The following is a 26864-nucleotide window of genomic DNA, read 5'->3' as shown; positions in this document are numbered from 1 at the left end:
TAACACACGAGACCGACGCCTCTCGAAGTCCGCGCGCGCGTTGCCCTGGAGAAGCCCCGGTGCGCGAAACACTTTGCACGAGATAGGTCGAGATTGGTGACAATATTCAGTGATGACCTCACGTGTCAATATTGCACTTGTCCCGGCCTATCGAAGTGCATTGTCCTTCGCCGAGGAGTGAAACAAAGGGATATCGCTGCACATCGCACGGATAAGAGCAACGGGAAGCAGAGCGCGGCGAGAAGGGAGAGATACACTGTTCGGAGGAGCCGGGGTGTTGTCTTCTCGAGGTGTGGACGTCTTCGAGGATCGGGCAGGCCAGGATGTGGGCATTATTTGTGATAATGGCACTCAAATTGCACTCGTCCCGGCCTGCTGGATCTGCTCGATATATCGATTCGTATAGCTGTATTCCAAGGAGTCGTCCGGACCTGCTAGTGATGTACGCCCGATATAACCCTGGTCGCGATCTACCAGCGAAGAGAGCTTCCTGTGAGGACTCGATGATGCTGCGGATAAACACGAAGCGAGAATGATGTCTACGTCGAGCCACGGCGTCGCTTGTCGGGCTCCTAAACGACACTTTGTACAAATTAGATGTAGTTTCGCTCATGATCTCGTCATTACTCTCTCGAGAATTTGCTCTCCTCACGTTTTCTCCTCTGTTGAACAATAAAGCATTACGAAAACGTTCTTACGTGTTTTGTAATTTTATGATACAATAAATGTATTCGCTCTCTCCCTATTCCTTTTTTTAACACCGCTCTGCGAGGTGGAAAATTCATTAAATCTGGCGAATCCGTCTTGCAAAATGTCGCTTTATACCCGAAAATCCGTCCGTTTCCCGTTGAACGTCGAGCTGCCCGATCCGGGATTCCGCCGAAATTATACCGTCGCTCGGGTACGCGAGCGTGATCGAAGGCACTTTGTAGCGTAACAATGCACGCACACTCCGTGTACGCGCACCGGTGAGGTGAGGGCACCGAACACCTAGCGGCAACGTGTGATTCGCGCGTGTGGTATACAGTGCGTGACGCGTCGCGATCCGTTTGCATCCTTTTGCGGTCTTCCTCTCGGAACAAGCGAGGAGACTTTCGTGCGCGGCGATACGCGGTAAAAATCAAGTCGCGTCGTTCGACAAATTATCGCGAGCGGAGGAAGACGACGAGAGAGAGAGAGAGAGAGGACCTCCCTCGCAGAAACGCGATTGCGTAACGATAGGGAACGATGAAGATGCGACGAATCCCCCTCCGCCCCTCGCTCGACCCCCGTCGGTGCTACTCGGCCGAATAGACGGGAGACGTTCGGATACCAAGGCGGATTGACGGATCACGTCACGTGAGGAACTAAATAAAGGCGCGATTTTCTACACAGCCGGGCATTTAAAAGCCCTTTTTAAATCCCCGTAGGGCCGCCGCGACAGACGCGCCGCTCGAATTTCGCGATTCGCGAATAATGACATGCACACGTGCTTGCGCGTGTGCGCTCACGCATGTTGCGTGCGGCGCTCTCGTTGCGTGCGGCGCTCGTCGCGAGAACGCCTCTCCTCCAGGATGTTACTCGGTCCGCGCGCGCTTCCGGCCAATTCGGGTGAGAAAAATGACGACCGTCGCGTCCGGCACCTTTCGCGAGTCGCGCGAGTATCGACGATCGCGCACGAATTCGGATGGAAGAACGGAGGGAAGAGGGAAGCAAAGTGAGAAAGGGAAAGCGAAAGAGTGAGAGAGAGGGAGAAGGAAGAAACGAAAGGAAGCCGCGCATCCCTTTGTGTTACGCGCGCGCGTAACCGTTCCGCGAAACGGTTGTACCAGCCGAGAGGAAGGAAGAAAGGAAGGAAAGAGAGAGAGAAACGGTCGCCATACAAGACGCCCTTCATCGCGAGTCCCGAATCTCGCGACGTTCCGCGACGTCGAGCATTCGTGTTTCTCGCGAGATCAGCTCCGTGGACACAGTGTTTTTTTCCTCGCGTCTCTCTCTCTCTCTCTCTGTCTCTCTCTTGTTTTCCCTCTCTGTCACGCTTCGCCTCATCCCGCTCCTCGAGTCCGACAGAAGGGTGCTACTAGCGAGTGCCACATGTAGAACGTACCCCCTAAACGCGTTCGCCACGCCGCAACGAACGTTTTATAATTCGACTCCATTCTCTCTCTCTCTCTCTTTCCCTTTCGGTGCCGCGGAGAGGAGCACAAAGAAAAAAGGAAGAAAGAGAGGGGGGGAGAGGTAGAGAAAAAAAAGGAAGAGGAAAAACCCGATATCAAAGGACGAAGGCAGCCGGAGGGCACCGGGGGAGGAGCAGGGGGTTACGTTACGTTCGATCGAACAAGGAAACACAATAAAAGTAGTGAGGGCCCCGTAGAGGGACGCGAATCCTGTTTTTCATTCGTGTCCCTCTCCTCGTCTCGCTCTCGCGAAGAGAGAGAGAGAGAGAAAGAAGGAGAGACGTGTGCGCTGCGTCGCGCGACGCGCAAAAGCATCCCTCTCTTAAGGAGAGTCCCACGGTTTGAAATAAAACACCTGGCTTCTCGCCCGCGTATGCGCGTACGTACGCTCGCTCGCGTACGCGTGCACACGCGGCCCGCGCACGTACACGCACGTGCGACGTGTACGCGTGCACGCGCGGCCGGCCGTGCGCGCGCGGTATCGCGTAGAACCGAACCGATCGTTTCGAACGGCTCGAAGTGAATTGAAACAAGAGGGGAGGGGGGAGGGGGAGAGAGAAAGAGGGGAGAAATATGTATCCGTCCTCCCTCGCGTTTCAATTGCGATATCGGTCGCAGGGATTCGCGACGATTGATTGATTGATTGATCTTTATTTAACTTTCTCAGCTATTTGTATTACAAATATATTTCTTTAGTAGCCGTCGAAAAACATTAATTAGATTACAATGTTTTATTTTGGTAACACATTATACATTTTTACGCCTTCATAAAATATTGACTTTTGCGCACTCCTGGTTTTACGAAATTGCAATATAATGTCCCCTGACTGCCTTGTTAGCCTCCCCCCTCCACGATCACTCGCAAAGTCGCGGTAACGCCGAATCCAGTCCCGAGGGTAGCCTGGCGAAGGATTCCGTTCCGAAGGAGGGATCCTTCCAATCTCGCTTCGCTCGGAGATAAGAAACGGGGGGAAGCTGGAAGCGCGATAAAACGGCGGTTGAGGGATCTAAAAGTGCGATACGATGGGGTGAGGACACAGGAAAATTTGCGATCGTTGGTCGGGAAAATGTGGTCCGATCGGAGGGAGAACGGTGTGTTCTCTGTGTTCGAAGTGTGATCGAAATTGACGAAATTGACGGTATGGTCGAATTGCGTAAATTCGCAACTCTCATTCTCTCCTCGGCCCTCGTGAAAAGTAAAAACGTTTCCCTTCCCTCCGGGTAGTTTTGCCCCGAATCGATGTGTGTCCGTCCAGTCTGAGAGGTATACGCACACGTGACGCATGCGTTCTCACGGCGAGAACCGCGAGAGAAGAGAAGAAAGCCCAGGCTTCTCTCTCTCTCTCTCTCTCTCTGTCTGTCTGTCTCTCTCTCTCTATCTCTCTCTCTTCTTCCCTCGTTCTCTCGTTCTCCGACCTGGCGGAGACTGGTTCCCTCCGGGCTTCCTTATAAACTTTATTGAATTCTTTGTAATATGCCAAAGGGTTTACCGTGCAACCGTGAGCACGCTCGCGCATTCCATTCATATGCTAAACAATAAAATCGTTGAAAGAAACGAATCTCTATCTGGCGCTCCCCCCTCCCTCTCTCTCTCTTTCTCCCATTTCCTCTCGCGAGAGAGAGAGAGGAGAGCAGCTGGCCGAGAGACGTCGTCCGGTTAAAGACCAAGGAGAGGATGATACCTATTGAGCTATTTAATGAAGAAGAAGGGTGCAAGATGTACTCTCCGCGCCTGGTGGCGGTGGTGATGGTGACGGTGGTAGTGGTGGCGATGCCAGCTGCCGCCGGAAGGAACAATGCGCTTACCAATGACGCACATTCGCTGGTTCCGAAGCTGTTCCAGTAAGTGGGTCATAGGGGATTCTTTATAACATTAAGCCTTAAATGCATGAATTTTTTTTTATTACAGAATAATTTTTTTTTTTAGGTTCATAGGTAGTCCCAGAAAATGGGAAAAATATGTAAAAAAAATCTGAGACATATGTTGAGCATTGCCTTTGTGCCTTTTGGATTGTATATTTCGTTCTAAGGAAGAATTTGGTCTTCCACGTTTAGGTGTGCTTTTGATCTCGACAAAGAGGAAAAATAAATATGTTGCAAATTTGCAACATTATGCATTTAAGGGTTAAAGAATAAACGAGAGATAAGATTAAGAAAGAGCCAATGACAGCTAATCGCAGGATGTCCGTCGCCGGTGTAACGATGGATTATTAGTCGTAATTTTTGGACGTAAAAGAATATGCCAAACGATACAAGAGTTCATTGAGTGGCTATAGTTTTTAGATGCACCTTGACTGCATCCGGAAAACACAAGGTTTGAATAATTCGACAATGCGATTAGTGTAAAGGGGTCTAAAAGACCAATCAGCAGCCACAGTTGCATTCAGCAGAACATTCGGGTATGTTCTAGAAAATTGCAGTTAACCAAGGTTTCCTTCCCTTTCCCTTTTTCCCGTGTCATTCAAGTACCATCTGTATACCTGACAAGTAGAAATTTGGTACTGTCAGAAGGCTCACAACAGCAAGGTGGAAAGTTAATGACACATACTGGCGAAGTAAGACAGGGAGATATCGGACAAATTTGACGTAACATCGAAAGGAGAATTTCACCGAAACTTGCTGAAGAGGAAATTCGAAGTATCTTCAACAGAAATTCTCTATCTGCATCCGGATTTTGAGTATTTCGCACAAGATGGATATACCTGAAGTTCACACGACCCAGGAAGACGAATTTCAAGAGCCGGATTCCACCGCTGAGTCGTCGAACAAACGTTTGAGAGCTCGCATCGATCCACGCCGATTTACAACAGTAAGAATGATATTGGAAAACCCTGAATCGTGCTATGAATGGCATCGTAACGTTATAGTCGGACGATGTATAAATCTACGGGCCATGGAGAGAAATCTAACGGAGATTCCAAAGTCTCATCGAAGAGAAATCTATGCGAATCTTGAACGTGATCCAATTTTCGCCTATCACGTTCTACAGCCTGGGAGACCCATTGTCAGCGCTCCTACTCAGCCACAACCAGAAGAAATGATTATATTTGATTCGGGAAAGCGTAAATATCAAGAAACCGTGTAACGCCGCTGCATAAGTAAGGAGATGCAAATCAAGACAAATTGAGCGAATTAACTAATTGCGCTCGAGAGGTGCCTCTCAGGCACCACTCGGATCGAGGCGGCAAATCGAGCGGTAACAGTGTTTCTTTAGATTTGGCCTAACGAACATCGCTTCACGAGTTTACTCCTAGCCCTTTGTGTGTAATCTTATGAGGTAATGGCTACAGAGATGTCTTATCTCAAAAAGAGAAACGAACGGCCACTTAGTCACCTGCAATACTTGAAAACTTTGGTTGATCAATTGAGAGGAGATTTCCGGCAAAAACGACCGCGAGCTTCTACTTCGCAGAGCAGTTCTGAAGACATCCGATTGAATGGGAAGCTCCATGTTGTACTAATGGGAAGTAAAAGAGATTGCAAGGTTTGTTCCCAACGAACCAATCCTGGCAAAAGGCAACAAACTGTATACTACTGTGACACTTGCCCCGACAAGCCAAGGATGCATCTTGGAGATTGTTTTATAAAATACTATACGAAGCAAAAATATAGAACGTAACGTTTAATAAATGTCTTTTTTGAAATATGAAGATATGTGAAATGTTAAAATAAAAAAGTTTAAAGTGTTATATTATGTCAGAAATCATGTTAAGTTAACTGTAGTAGTTAACTGTAAAAAAACTCATGAAATAAGCGGGAGCAGCTAACTCCTCTCGAGTTGCTGGTTCGCTCGAGCGCAAAGGGATAAAATTAAGTGAATCGAAGAAATCAAGTTAAAGGGAAACTCATAACTGTTTAATCCTCGGATATAATAGTGAGTAAGCGCGAGCGTGGCATGATAGGCAGCGCACTAGTCTATCATACTTAGGAGTCCCGGGTTCAATCCCCGGCAGATCCAGAAAAATTTTATCATACATACATTCGTCGCTCCTCTTCGGTGGTCTGGCAAACCACCAAGAGTATTCCCATGCCATGAAAACTTCTCTCCAACTGCCGTTCGGAACCGGCGTAAGACTGTAGGTCGCATATGCATGTGTACAATCTGTGTGCGCACCACATGCATATGTAAGAGAAAGAAGTAGGAAAGGGAAACTCACAACTGTTTAAGCCTCGGATATAATAGCGAGTAAGAGGAACGTCTTACAACGGTTGAGAAGTATGACAACAAGTATCAAGAAACTGTGTAACGCCGCTGCATAAGTAAGGAGATGAATACAAATCAAGACAAATTGAGCGAATTAAAATTAAGTGAATCGAAGAAATCAAGTTGAAGGGAAACTCACAACTGTTTAAGCCTCGGATATAATAGCGAGTAAGAGGAACGTCTTACAACTGTTAAGAAGTATGGCAACAAATATCAAGAAACTGTGTAACGCCGCTGCGTAAGTAAGGAGATGAATACAAATCAAGACAAATTGAGCGAATTAAAATTAAGTGAATCGAAGAAATCAAGTTAAAGGAAAACTCACAACTGTTTAAGCCTCGGATATAATTAGTGAGTAAGAGGAACGTCTTACAACAGTTGAGGAGTATGGAGACTCGAGTTTGGCTGAAAACTTCCGGCAACTTCAATGGAATCTTGCACGACAACGCGCCTACGTGTTCAGCGGGCCATTCATCAAATTATTCCTACCGAAAAGGTCATGTTTCGGATGATTGGGGAGGATTCCGGACAGTAGACAAACTTCCTCGAGTTTCCAGAGCTGCAATGTAAAATAGAAAATAATTAAACGGAGAATGTGATAAGTTTCCAAAAATTATGATAAGAACCTCACGATGGGGAAGCTGACCTCGGAACCTGCGAGACGAAGTGTAGTGAACTGTATGACGCAAGCTGCGTTGGCTTGAAGGATGTTATGTATAGGTTGAAATTATAATTATTTTTTTGTTATGTATATAGGTATAATTTATGAAAAACAAACTATAGCTGGTCTGTATTTTAAATCTTGCATTTAAGTGGAATCATTTCCCTGGTACATATCCCGTACATTTCGAGTTTCGAAGCTTAAAGTGTCATACGTGTTACGTTAATTCAGCATCGACGCAGTCATGCAATGGCAACTAACGACGGACTACCTGGCGCTATCTGACGATGCGCTTCGCACAACACAACCCGTGCGAAATGCTTCTCCATTCAAAAATGCCAACCCGCAAATGAATTGCGAATTAGTTTAAAAGTCTCCGCTACGAGCCGCCACCGCGTTTCTGCGACGATTTCAATCGTAGTACGACTCAATAACAAAGTGGAGAGACCTTTAATTCTCAAGTAGTACGATTCGATGATAAGTTAGACGGACATTTTATTTTGCAAATATTACGACTCAATGATTGGTCAGAAAAGCATCGATTTTCAGGTAATTCAGCGGTTCAACGGTAAGTAAAATAACTTTATTTGCATCTTTTGCATTATATTACTTTATTTTTCTCCTACAATTTTTTTTAGAAATGGTAATTTTCGTGTGTTCCGAAATATGAGAAACAAAAACTGTCGCGACCGTTCTGTAACCGAGTGTACGATGTGTTTAATGTCCAATGATTACGTTCGACGCGCTGATCTAACTTTACCTCACGTAACTTAACCTTAACCTCAAAACACGTTACTTGGAGGTTAAATAGAACGGAGGAACTTTGAAAAAATAAAATTGATTTATTTCGACAGTTGACACGATGAATTCTTTAACAAGAATTTCCCGTAGGTATGTACGAGTTTCGATCCGTTCGGCTCGTGTCTGTAAATTAATTACTCTTTTAAATAAAATTATTGAAGTTTACTCAACTACTATGCCCGCATCGATAACTATCAACTCCAGAAGCCACAGTCGTGTCTCCAAAAGTGTATAAATAACTTTTATTCACTCCTTAACTTTTTTTTAAACTAACATAACATTGTTTTCAGGAAACTATGCCAAGAGTTAATAATACGATTACAATCGACAGCGGCAACGTCATCTTCGTCTTCAGATATTCATGTGCCAAACAGAATAGAACGTGGACCAATGGATATCTTGAAGGTAAGAGTAAAATTATATTATTTCTTATTTCATGTGTTGAAGAATAATTATGAATTAATTAAGAATGTGTATAATTTTTATTTCTAAGCCAACATTTCTAAAGATATGTATGATCTGTTCTGTAGGCTCTTGAGAGCACGATATCCAGGGACTATACAGCACCACATTATAAATATCACGACGACCCGTACCTGACACCGCTGTCAAAATTGCAGAACCGTTCATTCGCATTAGCACGTGAGTCTGGGAGGAAAGCTGCCATGTGGGTTCGACAAGAACATTCTGATTTGTTTCAACACAAAGTGGCGGATCCTGAGATCAAGGTGATACATTCAGGATAACTCAATCAGTCGATGTCACATATACATCCATAACTTATATCCATTAATCCTTCTGTAATCTTTGGGCCTATTTAACTCGAAATCATTTTTACTTCCCTATTACACTTTTATATGATTTTACACGATTTGAATGAGAGTTCTGGCATTTCATAATTTTGTTTCATAGCTCAAGAATATTAATTTGAAATTAAGCTACGAAACAGAATGGAGAAATAGCAGAGTGCTCACTCACTGTAAAAATGTAACATGGAAATAAAAATGAAATGAAATACAAATTTCGAGTCAAACAGACCCGAAAACTACAGGAGAGCCAATTGTGTCAGTAAATATGTCGATCTTAAATTACCCTGCATTTATGTATAGGCATTCATACCACCTCCAGTTTACACGGAAAACAGTGCAGTTACGGAGGAGACGTTGTTATACGAAATATCAAATGGCAACGTTCCCGACTCGGTCACGATATATGATTTGTTGAAGGGCGATGTGACGGTACCCACGAAGCAGGCCTTCTTGGAATTATTGTGCTTCTACAACAACAGTGAGCCCACCAGCACCGATTTCCTCGAGACCCGCTGGTATCAATACACTAACAAACGTAACAAGAATACTTGGATGTGAGTACAGAGAAAGAGAGAGAGAGAGAGAGAGAGAGAAATTGCTCCTCTCTCATTTACGTGCGTTTTTAACAGATATAAATTCAAGTTAACGGATAAATTCACGTGCTTGATTCACTTGATTGTGCTTTCGCAGAAGCCGACCACAAATCGACGTGCTGTTCGACTTTCTGATACAGCAGGAGCCCGCAGTGGCGGCTGCCGCGTACGACACGCTGATATGCGGCTTAGCTAAGTATTTCAATGTAAGACACACATCGACACCGAGTCTCGACCACCGAGTGCGATCGCATTGAGCAGGAGACGCGTCTCACACGCAGGGTGATTTAAAGTAACTTTACCGCAGATGGACAAGACATGGCACTTGTACACGGAATGCCAGGGGAAGAAAATACCATTGTCCGTCAGGGGGTACAACAGTGTGATATCGTTGGCGGCGATGATGAGCGAAGGAGACGAAAAAGCGAGGGCCTTGATAGTTGACATATACCGGTCGATGGCCGCGAACGGGATCAAGCCGAATATTCACACGTTCAACGCTGCTCTTCATACGGCGAGCGTTTTGAAGTCGAACCGGGCGGCCATCGATTTCACGCGCAACATACTCGCCGACATCAGGCGGTTCCAACTGAACCCGTCGTTAACCACGTATTTCTATGTGCTGCGTGTCATATGTAGATTCGGTAATTGCACGATTCCGTCCTTCTTCCTCCGTTAACGTTAACTCCGATAACGCTTCGCGATTGTTGCAAAACCGAGGAGTCGCTCACGAGTTTCTTGGTTAGCGCAGGTGACTCGGCGTACCGCTGCTTCATGGAGATCCTGAGGTCTCTGAAGGAGGACACGCCTGTCATCCAGAGTGCGACGGACATGAATTTCTTCGTGACCGCGATGGATATGTCCCAGCAATTCTGCAATCGCGAGGCGGGCGAGGCGGTGAACAAGCTGCTGCTTACCGGCGACAACTACAAGTTCATCGGCGACAATTTCAGAGTAAGTGTGTATCAGACGCGCGTCAGATGACGCGTTTGCCGTGAATCTTTCCGGCGGACGTGCCGACCGCCACCGGGAGTCACCGATGGCTGTAACGTCGTCACGTCACGCTGGTTCGCGTGCGAAACTCATCTTTCGCATGCGATTAAACATATAGACGATAGACGATAAAACGAGCTGACAAATGTGCGCGCGTCGCGGATTGCATTTGTGGGTCGTATTTTTGGCAGCTGCAATTTAAATCGAGATTATCAATCCCTAGTTTGGCACTCATGGGATGTCTAATTGACCCTATCGAAGATATTAAGATCCCATAGTTGTTAAATTCTGAAATTATTGCATGCGTAAGCGTAGGAATTCATTTCATAAAATGTGCAAAATCGTCCACACCAATACATCGTCTTTCTTCTAATACTTTAAATTATCTCTATTTTGAAAATAACAATTGCGGAAGTTCTTCAAATTTATCTCTTGTACGCTCAAAAGTATAATTCCTGCTAGATATACACTAGATATATATAAACACATTTATATATAAATTATATATAAATTGTCACCGTCCACCGCGATTCGTGTCGGTGGCGGGACTTTTCGCTCCCGTCTTTAAGCGGCAGCGGATCCACCTCGGCTAGCTCAATTTTTAAGTATCTTTATAGCGAGTTGAATATCCCTCGCGATTCCGCGGGGTAGAGCGTCGGGGTTCTTTCGCGTCTTCCTTGATACTCGCGGACTAGTCGGAGGGGAGCCGGGAGAGATAATAATTGAGAGACCGGTTAATAACAGAATAACAACGCTTTAACACGTTGACTGCCAACTACGAGATATCTCGTAGGTTGTTCACTTGCCCAGGACGCCAACTACGAGTTATCTCGTCGCTTCATTACTTGATTAAATCAAATTGGCTTCTTAGACCAGAATCGTGAAAAGTTCCGTGGCAGTCAACGTGTTAATTCTATACAACTCAATACAGACAATGTCTTTCTCCTACATATTATCGATCATATGGTGTGACGTTGAGATAATGCTTTTTAATCAGCCGGTGTCCTTCGCGGACAGGCTGATTCCGTACCACGGGAGATTCCGTAACGCGATCAAAGAGAGCGATATCTCGCCTTAGATGTCCCGCGAGAAACTTTTCTAGGCGGCAGCTCTAATACGCGCGTCGCGAAGCTCTCTTGCTTCCGGCGCCGTTACGCGAATCTCGCCGGGTTTTTCCTTGGCCGCCAGCCGGGTCTTTCCCGACAGTAGTTCCTACTCCCGGCCGAGTCGGTACTCTCGGACGTACCCGTTCGCCGGAAGCAGTCCCTACGTACTACTTTACTTATTCTACCGCGTAAGCCCCGATACATGCATCCGGGACCCCTAATCTACGACGACTGTGCGACCGGCGGACTTGAGGAGGCGACCGAGTCTCCGGGATCCTCACGCCCGAGACGCTCTCGAGCTCGGCCCTTGTCGCCCGGCGACGTGGCCCTAATTCTCGTATGTCCGGGCGCCCTGAACCTTCAACGAGTCTACTTCCCGGCACTCGTATCGCGCCCCGGCCGTCGGGAAGCGACGGTTAACAACTCGGGGTGAATTCGCAACTCTACTTTTCTACCCGCGGCTGTACACAGTTTCGCTCACCCACTCGCCACCGGCAACTCGCCTCTCCTCCTCCGGGTGACGTCCTCTGGACACGGCAGCTCGTTCTGTCGCTCGCACGCTCGCTAGGACGTCCAATTAGTCCGCCGTCGGGCCGCACAGTGTCGAGCAGGACTCGTCACGTAACGCAAGAGGCAGCCGCCGCAAGAATCTATCACGCCGCGCGATGCGGCCCCCGATTGGTCGTCGGCTAGATCACGCGTCTCAAGGGTGTTCGCGGGACCTCGCGTCTGTTGTGCTCTTTCAACGCGTGTTTATGCTTGTTCTTTCCCCGGGACGGCATTCGGCAACTATTAGGTTCGCAGTAGTCACAGGGCTCCCAGGCGCGCTTTCCGCGGGATCTTTCCCTGCCTGCTCTGCGACCGGGTCGCGGGACTTTGCGCCTTTCTTAACGCAAGGTGGCCATCCCCCTATTTGTCGCCGACCATCCGTCCGGGCGAACGTCTCCCCGCTCCTCCGCGTCTCGTTCTAGTCGTTCCTTCCGGGCCCTCCCTGTTGTTCGTCCTTGACTCCTGCCGGCAGCTCCATTCCCAGTCTGTCTTCCCTTCGTCCGATGTTCTGACTTATGGGTGTTCTCAAACTTAAAAAAAAATATATAGTAGCCGCGGGTTACCTCTTGCGCGCAAACGGCGCACAGGACTAAAAATCTGTAACTCGGTCGCCTTCTCTTACGAGAAGACGCGAGCCCCCGGCTCCCCCTTGGCCAGGCCACGGCCTGGGTGATGAGCGAAAATTTGCATCGTCACAAAATTTATTCTATATAAATTATATATAAATTTATTATATATAAATTATATAGAAATTTTTCTTAACCCTTCCCCGCGTTAAACCGTGGCATATGTCAATCCCACTTGCCATTAAGCTTTGAAAGGCCCGTTTTATATCTTCACGAGATTAGTCGCCTACAGAGCCGACAAGTAAAAACAAGTTTGTTGTTAATTAATCACGCGCATTACGCACTTGACGTACGGCCAACTACACCGTCGCCCGCTATCTCTCCCTCTCTCGCTTCAGGAAAACGCTTATTACCGGGCGTACTTGGAGCTGATTCTGATGACGGAGGACTTCGACGTGTTCTTCAAGCTCTACAACAAGCTCGTGCCGCACGTGGCGATACCGGAACCCTCCGTGATGCAGGCTATATTAGAGACTCTGCAGCTGCTTCCCGCTGAGACCGTCACGCAATATATACCGAAAATCTGGTCCCACATGATCATGTTCGGTCATCTGGACAGGGAAGGCTTATTAGAGCGTATATTGCACTTGATCAGCGTACATTGCAAACCCACGCCCGATTCCCCGTTGAACGCGCAGTTCGCGGAGGTCGCGCTCACCGTCTGGGATCACATACAGGTAATTAGATCGCTCCTTGACTCAATCGCCCCACAGATTGTCCCAGGCGCATCTTTCATCCGTGAATTTTCCAATTAATATACAAAGTGAGGCGATAACCATTGTCTCCTCGATTATTTTCCAAATGTAAAAAGAAAAACGTATCCAATAGAAATTACACAACGCACAAGCGGTCGTCTTACGACGTTTTCTTCCCGAGTAACTTTTGAAGATCTGAAGGTCACCTTTTTTTTTTTAATCATAGGTATTGAAGAATCCACTGTTATAGCTTAAGGCTATTTCTATATATAACATAATATATAATATTTCTCTCTCTTTTTCGCGCTTTGTGATAGACTCAAAATACCAAGAGGCTACAACACATGACGGTGCCGAGCACAGTGATGGGCGACATCGCGATGCTGCTTCTACGTTGCGGCAACACTGACAAAATGATGGACGTTATCCTGACGTTGGTGAAATCGCCGCATCTGATGACCGGCACCATCTCGACGGAGCGTATAAACGAAATGTTCGAGGTTTGCCTGGCTCAAGCGCACACACCGGCGATCTTAGTGAGTACATATTCGTCGCGTCGATCAGGACTGATTTGACGATAACGTCGTCGTGCCTTGTGCTTCCAGACCATCATCGAATACGTCACTTCTTCCGGTCTGGAAGGAGCCGGGGAAATGGCGAAGAAGCTTCACCAGACCGTACCTCTTACCCCCTTGCAGGAGAACATGTTAATCGGCTTGGTGGGTAACGTCCTCGAACTGCCGCTCTCCGACGAGCAGTCCTCCGAGTGAAGCGAATCGCAGAGGCACTTAATAGCGATTGTAATAGCGCAGCGACGCGACGATTCCTGCTGAAATGCACAACCAGTGCCGTCGTATAATTAATTTTCCCAGCTTGGGGCTCCTGTAAGGAGGATAAGGACGATTCCTTCGACGACAGTTCGTTATCGTTACGTCGTCGTTGCGTAACGATAACGACACTGTCGTTAGAAGTCAGAGAATCAGCCTATTCCCAGATTAAACTAATTTCTAAAAGATCTCTCAAAGACGTCCGAAAGATATGTAAAAAAATAAAACGCCTTTTCGATGGCTCTTCAAGACATCTCTTAGACATTCGTTCTGCCTGGGTTAATTTTTTCATCGGAAGCGAGAACACGTTTACCGGAAAAATTCTCGCGGGACACGTTGAGATAAAAGGAAACATGTTAATGAAATGATTGACGACTTGTGATTGATTAAACACACGTGTCAAGTATCCCGAAAACTTTCACTTTAACGATCAATAAATAACCGAACGATGAACGCGAGCAAATCATGAGGAAAGATAAATTAAGAGGGAAGGTTGCATGTCACGTTAAATTTACGGTAACTCGTTGATTGTCGGAGCAAAAGGAAGGTTCTCGGAATATCTGGCAAATGTGCTGTCGATCGATCGCGCAAGCGCTATTTCACAAACATATCCTTTTTATTCCGACGAAATTTCGCAGCAATTTTCGACATGCGTTTCCTCGCTTCTAACGTCGTCAAGCCGCAGCGAGAGGCCAGGAGGCTCGACGCGATGGGACTTTTCTACACGTGTGTACCTTAAGTGTACCTTAGCATTCTATTGTATGGCACCAATGTATATCGTACTCTATTGTACACGCGAGGCTGTAACATATATCGTTCGAGTGTGAAATAGAAACCGATCGATCGGTAGAGAAAGCCTGCCTGGGTTATTCGGTGGCCGCGCGCGTCCGCGAAACGCTCGGCACGAGTTCGTGCGAGGGAATCTAAACTACTCCGCATGATTGACACGCATCAATGTCCTTGTCTCTGGAGTTGGGGGCGCAAATCATTAATGAATTAAGTCGCCGGCGGCGGGGCGAGAGGCAGCCCTACGCGCCGCTCAAATAAGCCATTTCCTGCGTCAGGCAGCAGAACTCTCCGGTCCACCGTAAGGTATAGAATGTCGGCCGGCCCTTGCCGGGGAGATCGAGAAGACAACGCCGACGTGTCCGGATTATCCTCGGTGGTACAAACTGGCTATTCGTCACGGTATTCCTTCCTTCGGCTCGACAGGATGAACGGTGACGGTAAGGTCAGGCTGACGCTCGACGACGTGCGCGAGTTGGTCACCAGGGACGAGCCCGACGTGGAGATCACCAGCCTGGAGGAGGAGCCGGGCTCGGGTAGAGGAGACAATTACACCTCCATGCTGTATCGGGTGCGGGCGAAAGGGCGCAAGCACTCGCTGGAGGGTGGCGAGGGCTGGCTGGATTACGAGCGCGCGATCATCTACAAGATCCTGCCGGAGTCGAAGAAGCGTCGCGAGGCGTTCAAGAGCGAGCTGCTGTTCCGGAACGAGGTAGCTTTCTACAAGCACGTGTGGCCGGCGCTCAATCGGCTGCAGTCGGCCGGTAGGAGGGTGTTCGGCGGTGTGCCCAGGATCTACGCCGCCCGAGCGGACTTGATCGCGATGGAGGACCTGCGGGTGAGAGGCTTTAAGATGGCGGACAGACGGAAGGGGCTGGAGGTGGAGAGTCTGAAGCTCGTGTTGAAGGCGTTAGCGGGCTTCCACGCGCTCAGCCTTACGCTCAGGGAGTCCAGGTAAATGTGTGTCTGGCCGTCGAAGTCGCCGGGAGTGCTCTGTGTACTGTGCACTGTAACGTTCAAAGGATCAGGATATTAGTGCGAGACACGGTAGCCCCCCGGGCGCTTCGAGAGCTGGTGAAACGGGCTGCCTCGAGAATACACACGCGGTCGCGATATCGGTAATGTTAAGGAGGTTGTAAGGCTCGTATTTCCAGTGTCGCAGCGAGGGGGTGTTATTTGTCAAGGAAAATTACGTTCTTTTACATGAATTTCACTACCTAAAAAGTAAATATTAATTTGAAATGAAGTTGAAGTAAACGTATATATATATACGATATTACAAATATGAAAATATATTTTAAAAAATTTTTCTTATTAATGCACTATATTTATGTATCGATCGGTCTAATACAGATGCCCAGATAATAGAAAGAGGTGCATAAATGTTTAAATATGTGCATTTATGTATTTCGAGTATTACTATAAACTATTTTACACCGTTATATTTTCAAAACAAGATGGTCAGTGATTCTGAAATTTGCGTATAAATGTCTGCATATTGTAGCCTTCGATATCATAGTTTTTCATCAAAATCTCACTTTTGCTTTAGAAGATATTAACAAATAGAAATAATAAGAAAATAGCACGCTAATCTCAAGGAATACGTATAACAAGTGTCAACTTACAAATATCTCAGTTTTTGGATGGTCAAACCCGTTCCTAATTGCAGGATCGGTTAGATAATACTTCAGTGTATACGTGGTGCAAGTTTCTCATCGAATTCTTATCAAACTTATTTCGCCTTGCAAACTCCTTAACGGTACATTGATCAAAATGACTCTCGCTATCTCATTAATTTACAATTACAAGTCGTGTGTTTTCGAAGAAAAAGAAAAACGAACGTACGTACATCGCACGTTACATACATACGTCCTCATCTCCGGATCCTTTAATGCAAAAGGAATGTTACTCTTTGAAGGCCGGAGGAGTTCGTGAAATTAATGAATCCGGCACATGATCAAGGTATACAAGAGGTGTTGTTTCGACGAGATAACGAGGATTGGTATCGACAGTATTATCGCGTGGCCGCGAATAACGCTATCCGAATGGTGTCCGATGCGCTACCCTCGCATATGGACTTCCGAAGGGAGGAGGTAATGACGAAGTTGCAGGCCTTCCTCAACGAGGACGTGTTCTTCCGCACGATGAGCGAGCTCGTCTCCGCCCAGGGAGCTCTCTCTGTGGTCTGCCACGGCGACTGTTGGACCAACAACATCCTCTTCCGGGACGAGCCGAGCTCGGACGCAGAGGTGAACCTTCCTTCCTTGTAAGAGAAGTCGCGTACGATCTACGGTGTCTAAGCTCACGTTCTTGCCCGATGGTTACTTTGTTCTCGCGATCTCTTCTCTCTCTTCCGACGTGGAACGATGGAAACGAAAAAAATCTCATATTTGTTCCATACACTTTTATTATATAAATTTATAAGATTCTTATATTACGATTTTCTCGAAAGGTTCCTCCTCCATCCTTGATTCTCATTGGAAAGGTTTTTAGTTCGGCGAAGTCGTTCACCTGGATCCGCGTAGCCGGATACGCAGAAGAGATTCCTGCGTTTCATATATATATATATATATATGTGTGTGTGTGTGTGTGTTGTGTGTGTGTGTCTATACATACACACACATAAAATTTTGGCGAACTGAAACAGATACCGTTTGATAATCCTTCACGCACTATATTGCTTTCGTCAAATGATACAAATATTCAAGAGTGGTATGCGCGAGTTCGAGAGAAATGAGGCGTGCACACGCACATATACAGACGTTCAGTAGCGCGAAATACATCACGTAGTCGTGCGTAATTGCCTTTCGATCGAATTCAAACGCTGACAGGAACGGCAAACGAGAGCCTTTCATCGGCTTTCGGTGAAAGCTTCGTCTCAATGAAAATCGATCGTAACAATGAAGTCGAAGAAGTAACGGACGTGTGAAAAAAAAAAAAGGTTTGCACAAGATCGTTGTGAACGCAGGTGAGAAATTGGCTGTAATCGTGAAGCGAGCCTCTCACCAACAGACTGTTTCGATCGGTGGACAAGATAAATGAGCCTTCGCTGTTAATCGTTCATTGCAATACACGATGCATAGTCGTGTGTGTATGTGTGTGTGTGTGTCAACGCTCGTTCCTCTCTGCATTTGAATTCACCTCCGAAAGAGCCGTATCCAACGCTATCGGAATTTCTCGGGTCGAGTTCTGAAATCCTTCGTTTATATATTACGAGCAATTTGTCGATTTGGTGGTCACAGTTTCCTAACTGCGCTTTACGATTACGAGTAAAATTTTTCCCAGGTGTAATGGCTTTGAGACGTAACATCGCTAGACAATCGTTTCGCAGGAGAACGAACAGGGAGAGGATACTTTTGTCGTGTACAGTTAGCGCGGTTTTTTTCTCCCTCCCTCGTCGAACACATCACGATTCGTGAAACGATGTTCTCTCTCTTCTCTGTTCGGGACTTTCGTTAAATCGGCTAGCGCGGATCCGAGGTGCGCTACTGCGACCGCACTAGAGACCTCCCTCCCCCCTCCCCCTCCCCCTTTACGACTTTGACTTTAATACTGTGTTTCTGCAGGCCGTTTATTTAGTCGACTTTCAACTGACGCGGGTTGGTTCCCTCGCTCTTGATCTTGCGAACTTGCTATACTGCTGCACGAGTGGTGTGGTTAGGCGGGCTTACATGACACAGCTTCTCCAGCACTATCATTCCCATCTGATGTCCTCCTTGCGCGTCCTCAATCCGGAACGGCCGCCGAAAGATCCATCTGTTATGTGGGAATTGTAAGTGAAACACCGAGACACAGCTCGCGCGTAACGATACTGTTTTATAATCGATCACGCGTCGATTCACGCTATCTACGCTTTCCCTTGCGAAAATAATACGTGTGTGAGAAGAGACTGTCTGCGAATTTTCACGCCGAACGTCGAAGAACACTTTCATTGGCTACGAAGCATCCGGAGATGAACTCAAGAAGGTCTTAAATATAAATGTAAGATCTGACTGTGAATGCCAGCCTCAAGTTTTGGGCTTAAAGTTAGATGTAAGTTTCTTAAGTTGTACTTCGCGACTACAGATACAATGTCAGATACGTGGTTCAACCGCGGAAAACTCGGGTCTAACTCCGAATTCAAATCTGCATGCTTCACGTGAGACAAGTTTCAAGTGACAACTAATGATACAGGCCCTTGATAGTAATTGACGAATGGTATAATGATACATCATCACACGTATATGTACATATAATGAAAGTGATTCTGTTATTCTCTCTGACAGAATTAACGTGAAAGTCGGACAAACGTTGATTTGTATTTCTCAACATAAAAAAAAGAATGCTCAGAAAATATATCTCCGTTAATGGGGATTATTCCTGCGCTGTGGAAAACCAACGGACGATCCCAAATTGTTCGGAAATATACACACATACACACACACACGGACCCCCGAAAATACGATCTGAAAAAACATGAACCGGCCGATTTGTAGATTGAACGAAGAGATGCGGAGATGCGGACGATTCGGGGTGGGGCTGGCGTTGGACATATTACCGATCAGCACGTGCGCCAGCCACGAGGCACCGGATTTGTACGAGAGGAGTGCGGAGACCAGCGAGGAGAAGCACAGCGCGGGAGCGCCGCCGCCAGCCGGCGCCGAGTGCGCCCGGCTCATGACTGATTTAGTGTTGGAACTGATACACAACAAGGCTCTGTAGATCGGAGGGAGAGGGGGACGTCGCATTATTCAATAATAATATATATACATATATGTGACGTATATATATTATACGTGTGTATATGTGTGTGCATATCCTTACTGTAGTTATTTTTGTAACTCTTATAATACACATCATCGCGTGCGCGCGAGGAAGAGAGAGAGAGAGGGTAGCACAGTGTACAAAACTTTATCCTTTCAATTTCTCCGCACACACACACACACACGCTCGTGTGTCGTATGAGTATGTGAAGAAAATGTTAATAATTACTCCTCCGCACATATATATAATTCATATATATAAAAAGTCAAAGTATCTTTCTTTTTTTCCTATTTTTTACGAATTACACTTACACTCCTACCTGGAGACATCGAGAGAGAGAGAGAGAGAGAGAGAGAGAGAGAGAGAGAGAGAGAGAGAGAGACTGCTCGCCGCACGGCTCGTCCGAATGTTCTATATCACGTTCTATCACACGATACAAGATACAATGAGAAGTGATCCGTGGCTCTCGAGAGAACCGCCAACAAGGAGCCACGGGGATGCGAAGGAGGAACGTAGAGCGATTTCTGCGACGGGAGAGTTGTAGCGCGTCGCCGTGCGCGTTCTCTGCTAGTGCGTGTGTATGTGCGTGAGATACATCACACACTGATCACATAGTGGCGCAAGTACGTATACACACACACAGTCACGATCGGTCGTTTTTTTATTACTCAAAGTGGAACTCACAAGAGAGTTATGTCTGCTGCGGCGGCGTGTGCGACGATGGTTGTTGCGCCTGCGGACTCGGCGGCTGTTGCTGCTGCTGTTGCGCGGCCGGCTGCCAGGGCGGATGTTGATTCTGCTGTTGCTGCTGCTGCTGTTGCTGCTGTTGCTCCTGAGCTAGTCGCTGGTGCGCCTGTTGGCGCGCCCTGAACTCCGCCGCCTTCAACTGCTCCAGGTGGAACTGCTGCCTCTCGGTGATGAGCTGCTGACGCTGATACTCGAGGCCCTCGCGCTCCCGCTCCATCGTCGTCTCCAGCTCCTCGAAATGGCGCAACTTGATCTCGAGTTTCTTCATCTGCGTCTCGACCAGCAGCGCGACCAGCGACTTGATCTTCCTCTCCTCCACCGCTGCCAGGTGCTTCGCCTTGACGGCTGCGGCGGCCAAGGCCGCCGCTGCCGCGGACTGTAATTGGGCGTCCCTCACAACCTGTGTGTCAGGGATCGAGTGAGAGTTACGATGTCGTGAATTCAAAGTCAAAGGCGAGCGGTGTAGACCGACTCATGGTCCGCTGTAAGCTCACCTTGTCCTTCTTCTCCTTCGCCTCGATGGCCTCGGGATCAGCGGCGGACTTGGCATCCTCTTCGCTCTCCTTCGAGTCGTCCTCCTTCTTCGAGATGTCCATTTGAGATTGCTCGACGTCCGTCGCATCCTTCGACTTCTCCTGATCGTCCTTCTTCACCTCGGAAACCGGCGCCGTCGAGTGCGGTGAATTAGCCGCGCCCGACGGTACCGAGGGTGTAGTGGAAGACGCCGTCGTATCGTCCGGTGGTTCGGGCGGCCCTGTGCCAGCGATACCTGATTGAGCTAAACCCGCCGCTGGATCAAATTTACCTGATGAAGCGTGAACAAAGACATTTGACAATTAGTATCGATTGATCGATCACCGGCGACATCGATTCGCTCGAAGAAGCGGGTAAAGGCGATACAGGCTATAGAATTGATGAGACAGTTACCGTCCGAATTGGCGCTGGCCTGAACGTTTCTTAAATGCTGATCCAACAACGCAGCCGGCACTTGATCCTTTATCGCTGCGAACTCCTCCATGGCAGCCTTCGCGGCACTCGCGGCTACCCTGGGATCGACGACCGACGCCAGGAAAGCAACCGTACTCATGACGGGGTTTCCAGCCTTAGAGAATGGTACAGGCTGATAAGCCAACGGGCCCAAACCTTCGGGGCCGCCTTCCTCCAAGTACGGGTCTTCTATGGGCAGACGCAGGAAGTGCAGGATACATTCGTCCTGCGTTCTCGAGCCTACGTGCTCGCACACTTTGTTCCAATCGTCCTTGTGCAATTCCAATCCCTCCAGCAGCAAGAGCGTCTCCTGCTCCGTCCAGTCGCGAGTGGCGCCCGCCGCTTGCTTGTTCTTCAGCACCGCCGGTTTTCGGGAGTACTGGTCGATCTTCAGGCCGAAGTTCGCCATCGCGCCTGCTGAGACCTTCTCCTCCGTGCCGACAGCGGGCGGCACGGTAGGCTTCTTCTCCAGGTCGAGGAGCGTCTTCGCGGCGGACGGCTGCGGCGTTTTCGGCGGATTCGGATTCACCGGCGCCAAACCGGACGGTGTGTCCGAGAGAACGTGGAAGTGCGACGTCGGAGGAGGCCCCATGGGCGTCGGTCTGGACTCTGCGTCCACTTGGTAATTGATGAGACCCCACTGTTCCAGGAACGCGTGCACACGCATGATCGCGCAAACGTCTCCGGCTAAGTTCCGCCTGAAAGAAAGAAAGACTATTTTTCTCCGGCTCGAAGTCGGCTGCGTCGATAAATCCAGTTCGAGTCTACATCCAGCAAGGCCTTTGGCCTTTTGCTCAAAGTATTAAATTGCAACGTGATTTCTAGCAAAAAGCGTTCTCAGCGCTACCGGACGTCGCAATTCCAAAGATTTAAGCATCATTGTGACTCTCGACAGCGCAGAAAGCGCCTTTTGTTAGAAATTACGTCTTACCGCTCCGAGGAAAAGGCTAAAAGTGTACTACACCTATCGCGGATTCGGACTTAAAGGTGCGTACGCATCACCTGCAAGCGGTCGACGTGATATACTCCGTCGGATTTAGCCGATAAGTGTCGATCATGAAATTCCTGTACGCAAGATAAATCTCCGGGGTCTTGGACTTGTTTTTGCCGTTGAAGAACTCCGACAGAGCTCTCTTCTCGATGGTATGGATCGAGTTGTAGTCGAACCAGGCGGAGTAACTCGGCACCACGATGTGATGCGTCTGTTCCGTCACGTTGTCTTCAGGCTCGTCGCTCTTGCCACCTTCACCCCTTTCTTTACTGGTGTCCCTCTCTTCCCTGTCTTGGCCGCCTTGAGAGCTCCCTTTGTCACCTGAAATATCGGCAGTTTCTAAATTCGCAGTTCGTCAAATCAGCACCGACACCGCCGATGTCTGTGATTCATATTGTAAAAATTCAATTTCAACCTGAGTCAAAATGTCTCAAATACTTCTAGCAACTTCATCATATCGCATCTGAACGCGATAGAGGGGTACATAAAATGCTCACCTTCGATCGGCTCATCGAGATCGGCCATGTTACCCGATTTGAGTGGCTGAAGTTCGCTGTCTTGCTTTTTACTGCCCGCGGACGCCAAAGTGGAATTGCCCGTCGTTGCGTTGCTTTGGCCAGTGATTGGCGGGTTCGTCGGGGTAGCGACGACCTCCACGATGCGAGGCTCAGCGGGTGGGTCCTCCATTCCTTGGGTCAGATCTTCTTCTTCCTCGCCCCCGCGTGATTTCTTCGGGGCCGCCGCCGATGAGGCAGAGGAGGCGCTTTGGATACCTGACGGTGCTCTACTACTAAAAGTGGCAACGTACAAAATGAAACATGAGGTGAGGTCGCAGTTGAGAGATCGGGCTGAGTGATGGTGAGAAGTATCAGGAGTCCCCTTGTACCTTTTGCGTTTCCCGAGCTTTGGAGGTGGACTAGGAGATCGCTTCCTCTTGGGCTTCTTTGCGGGCGGTGGATGGGTCGGTTGCGCCATCAAATCTTCCACAGAAAGCCTGTACTTGTGCACTCTCTTCTGACCGTTGTCGTCTACCTCGTAATCCTCTTCGTTCATCCACTCGTTATATTGATCCAGATCTAATGCCCACGTAGCTGATACTTTGTACACGGATCTGGAATGGCTTTCAATGATCCATCGAGCCTGACTCTCGTATATAACGAGATATCTCCGTGTATGTATATTTAAATTACATTTCCAAGTAAGAGCGTATATCGTACTAATATCTTAAATATAACCGATCAGATTATCACGAGACTATTATGGGACACGCAGTATACCTTGAATTTGTATTCATAAGAGTTCCTTCGGGATAATCCCAAGGCAAATCGAGCGTCGTCCACGAGTCGTAACTATCCGGAAAGTAGTACCAATGAAGTAGAATCGATCGTTCGCGTTTCATACAGGGTCGTGCATATTCTTCTTCCATCGGATCAACCGGAGGATAGATGATATGCGTGGCATCCGCTTCGTTTTCCACGACGGTCCCCTGGTGCCTCCTAACTGCCTCCTTCACTTTCACAGCTGTAGTTTTGTCGACTTCCGGTCTTACGTAAATAGCCGGCACGTTCATACATCTATTCTGTATTAAAGCACGCTCCGCCGCCGTTAGCATATCCACCGTGCGGTCTGTGCGTGAACCGGACTGGCAATGACAAGAATTTGACTATCAGTAAGAAATTCTCACGTAGAAATAAGTGATTATATGAGTGATATTCGCCCGAAGAACGTATCTACCACGGATAGATATGAAAACAAGAATAACGGGGAACATAATTACTTTTCCACCGGGAAAATCGAATCGTCGCCATCCTTGTTCGTGCTTGAAGCGATATGCAGTAGCTAGTATGTGACACAATCCTCCGCCAGGCTTAAAGTCCAGGAAACATTTCATCTGCAAGTGAAATTCACTGATCAGCGATGGAACTATGAACACTGCTGTGGCTGTCTGACGATGCTACGTACAGGAAGTCTAGTCATAGGCGGCTTGGCAACATTTTTCCCCAAACTGTCCTCCTGGAACTGGAGCAGCTGCACCAACAACGTGGCTAGACTCTTGTTGTTGGGAGGATCCGTTTGCACATACTGGAAGGAGTCGCAGAAAATTAGGGACGTTCAACTTTTGTCAATTCAGCTTACACACACGCGCGCGCGTCCGACACGTCCAATACGCGAGGTTAATAAAATGTCGCGCGCGCGTTCGCTCTTGCAGCCGCGTCTTTCGCCTCCGTGTCCTCGTCAATCACCTCCGGGCGTTCGCCGATCTTATTTGCGCACACGGCGGATAAAAACACGCGATAAGGCGAAAACTCCAATTAACTCGGCGAGCGTGCAATCACGACGACGACGACGGGGTCACCGGGGTGATTTCCACGTTGAACGCGCGCGTCAGCGCATAATCGCGCATCGTGGGAATTACAGTGTTGCGAGCGGCGGCTCGATTTTTTCCCCCCCCCGCCGATCGGCCGGCGCGATGTCGCACGGAAAAGTCGAACGCCCGACGAAGGGAGCAAAGGGGAGGATGTGAGCGAACGCGGAATCGAGCGACGCCGGGTCCATGTTTCAGCAGCACCATGTATCGGCGGTAGGGACGTACCTTCTTGCAGTTCTTCAGCAGCCACTGTTTCACACCGTCGAGCTGGGCAAGGATGTCCGGTGACTCGAAGAACTTTGCGTTGGGACCGCCGTCCTTTTTCGGCCCTAACGAGAGCATCTTTCATAGAAATTCGATGACGAATAGCGGCTGTGGGGGAACGCTAGCAGGAACAACGCCGCGCTGCTGATCGCAACCATGACACGCCTCTGAAGTTGGCTGTGGCTACGACGAGCGCATCACGGCGCGACCGTGCAACGCGAAGTACAGTGTCGCCTTCCGATCGCCGTAGAACCGCGGCGATTGGAGCCGAGCGTGGATATCGCGACGACTCCGCTTCGATTGTCGCTACACCGGGCTATCGCTCGTTCGCCGCGAAGCGGTAATTGCAAGCGAGAATATTCCCGTGGACCACCACTGATTCTTGACGTGGCGACGATCGGTAGTAAATGCGCTCTCGAAACATGGCTGCCGCGCGCGCGCGCCTAGGGTTAGAGCGCCCCCCTCCCTGCCGCACTCGGCCTAGGGACATTTCTCCCGCGGACATTGGTGCACACGCGCGCGGCCGCCATCTGCATGGGCCGCGTGATAATCCGCGGGAGGCGAGAATTGATTTGACTCGCGATCGATTCCGTTCGAAAAGGGCGATGAGCGAACAACGCCGACGGAGAGAAGCGTGGTGGCGCGGTAACCTTGGCGGAGACGAAGCCTATTTTTAATTACCGCCTCTCTTTCGCGCGCTCGTTCGCTCGTTTTTCAGGTCACGCCGGGAGATAAACACGCCGGATCGATAACACGTCGACGTAAGCGTTGGTTAGTCGCCGCTGCACTTTTTATACTCGAGGGGGGAAACAGTCGTCGGTGTTCCGCGTGGCTTCTCTTCTCGGCGCAAGGACGATACAAAAGGAGAATGCGCGCACGGACGGCCGGGTGTAGAAAGTGTACTCCCTACGTACGGACGAACCGAGCGATGAGTGGAGGGGCGGGAGGAAGGTGGGAAAAAAGAACGCGGCGCTTCGGCACCTTCGATATTTATATCGCGTTGGGCGGAATCCACGACGTTTTTTGCGACGGGCGATTAATTAATCCGAAGGCGAGAGAAGCCGCTGCCGCATACCCGAGAGGTCTCTCCCCGCGTCACCTGGGACCTGCGCGAACGAGAGTTCCCGGCACGATGGCACGCCATTTTCCCCGGTTCCCGTTACGGTTGGTTGTTAATTAGACGCCATAATTGTATCCGATGTTTACCTTCAAATTACGAGCGTCATCGCGTCGGTTTATCGGAACACGCCGTGTTCGCATACGCGTCCCGTGTCCTCCCTCTCTCTCTTTCTTTCGATTTTTCGCAGACTGTTTCTCTCTCCCTCTCTCTCTCTCTTTGTCTGTCCGTCTGTCTGTCTCCCTCTTTCTCCCGAGATATATATACCTCCTCTACACCTGCTATATCCTCTCCTTCACCTCTCCCTCTTCGAAGCGTGAGGAGCCATATACCCGCATTTCGACGTAGCGACCGTAGCGCAGGGGAGTAGCAGCTGAAAGGAACACACAGGAGATATGATATTCGTTGTACAGAAGAGAACTTCGCAGGAGAAACTTGCATTTCTCGTGTATAATACAGCGGTACTTCTCTCTCTCTCTCTCTCCCTACCATCGTGAGGCTGGCTCGACGATTAGCGGAGGAGCCGCAATCGCGGCTCAATATCCAGAGAGCAGCGTGTCTATCGTGCCCGCGTACGCGAAATGATTTTAATTAAACTACATCGACGACAACGTCGCAGGCGGTCCCGTCGAAAATACACCCAATATTCGGGGATCGAGCAGGTCAACGACCTTGCCGACGCGCCTGCAACCGGCTCGCGACTATTCCACGCTCTCTCCTCTCTCTCTCATGTACGACGATTTTTTCCCTTTGCATAATCCGGCACACACATGCGCATCACAAACGACGATATACGGCTCGTCATTAATATCGACGCGCGGGCCCTCCTTCCCCCCCCCCC

The 26864-nt window shown here is 48.6% G+C and overlaps 3 protein-coding genes and 1 long non-coding RNA gene across 9 annotated transcripts; 2 read left to right on the top strand and 2 right to left on the bottom strand.

Moving 5' to 3' along the window:
• Window positions 1-2787: 2787 nt before the first annotated feature.
• LOC106749809 lies at window positions 2788-7306 on the bottom strand. The gene is made up of 2 exons (XR_001374881.1): window positions 7007-7306; window positions 2788-6919 (listed from the first exon to the last, which is right to left on the bottom strand). It is a non-coding gene; the product is annotated as an uncharacterized LOC106749809 (long non-coding RNA).
• Window positions 7307-7746: 440 nt separating this feature from the next.
• Window positions 7747-14273, top strand: LOC106749711 (protein PTCD3 homolog, mitochondrial). Its single transcript, XM_014629416.1, has 10 exons — window positions 7747-7912; window positions 8113-8227; window positions 8353-8550; window positions 8932-9185; window positions 9322-9430; window positions 9532-9868; window positions 9976-10178; window positions 12837-13175; window positions 13511-13729; window positions 13799-14273. The coding sequence occupies exons 1-10, from the start codon at window positions 7884-7886 to the stop codon at window positions 13961-13963; spliced, it is 1968 nt and encodes a 655-aa protein (XP_014484902.1). The 5' UTR covers window positions 7747-7883; the 3' UTR covers window positions 13964-14273.
• A 103-nt stretch (window positions 14274-14376) lies between these two features.
• LOC106749712 lies at window positions 14377-20227 on the top strand. Of its 2 annotated transcripts, XM_014629417.1 has the most exons (4): window positions 14377-15760; window positions 16725-17055; window positions 18373-18578; window positions 19282-20227. In XM_014629417.1, exons 1-4 carry the CDS (start codon window positions 15120-15122, stop codon window positions 19505-19507), a joined length of 1404 nt encoding a protein of 467 aa, XP_014484903.1. In that variant the 5' UTR covers window positions 14377-15119; the 3' UTR covers window positions 19508-20227. The 2 variants fall into 2 exon arrangements, with proteins under 2 accessions (XP_014484903.1, XP_014484904.1); XM_014629418.1 differs by lacking the exon at window positions 18373-18578 and having other exon boundaries at window positions 19282-19487.
• LOC106749710 (SWI/SNF complex subunit SMARCC2) lies at window positions 15747-26064 on the bottom strand. 5 transcript variants are annotated; one of them, XR_001374877.1, is made up of 12 exons: window positions 24868-26064; window positions 24237-24356; window positions 24052-24165; window positions 23552-23916; window positions 23161-23385; window positions 22772-23064; window positions 22286-22595; window positions 21224-21981; window positions 20791-21101; window positions 20234-20696; window positions 17245-17352; window positions 17065-17156 (listed from the first exon to the last, which is right to left on the bottom strand). XR_001374877.1 is itself a non-coding variant. In XM_014629414.1 (11 exons), exons 1-10 carry the CDS (start codon window positions 24982-24984, stop codon window positions 20241-20243), a joined length of 3069 nt encoding a protein of 1022 aa, XP_014484900.1. In that variant the 5' UTR covers window positions 24985-26064; the 3' UTR covers window positions 15747-15813; window positions 20234-20240. The 5 variants fall into 5 exon arrangements, 4 of the variants coding, with proteins under 4 accessions (XP_014484900.1, XP_014484901.1, XP_014484898.1 ...); XM_014629414.1 differs by lacking the exons at window positions 17065-17156; window positions 17245-17352 and adding an exon at window positions 15747-15813; XM_014629415.1 differs by lacking the exon at window positions 17245-17352 and having other exon boundaries at window positions 17092-17156.
• Between the last annotated feature and the right edge of the window lie 800 nt (window positions 26065-26864).

The sequence above is a fragment of the Dinoponera quadriceps genome, unplaced genomic scaffold (genome assembly GCF_001313825.1).
Source record: "Dinoponera quadriceps isolate SergipeBrazil2010 unplaced genomic scaffold, ASM131382v1 scaffold3289, whole genome shotgun sequence".
NCBI classification, from domain to species: Eukaryota; Metazoa; Arthropoda; class Insecta; order Hymenoptera; family Formicidae; genus Dinoponera; species Dinoponera quadriceps.
This window is presented reverse-complemented; position numbering and strand designations above follow the sequence as displayed.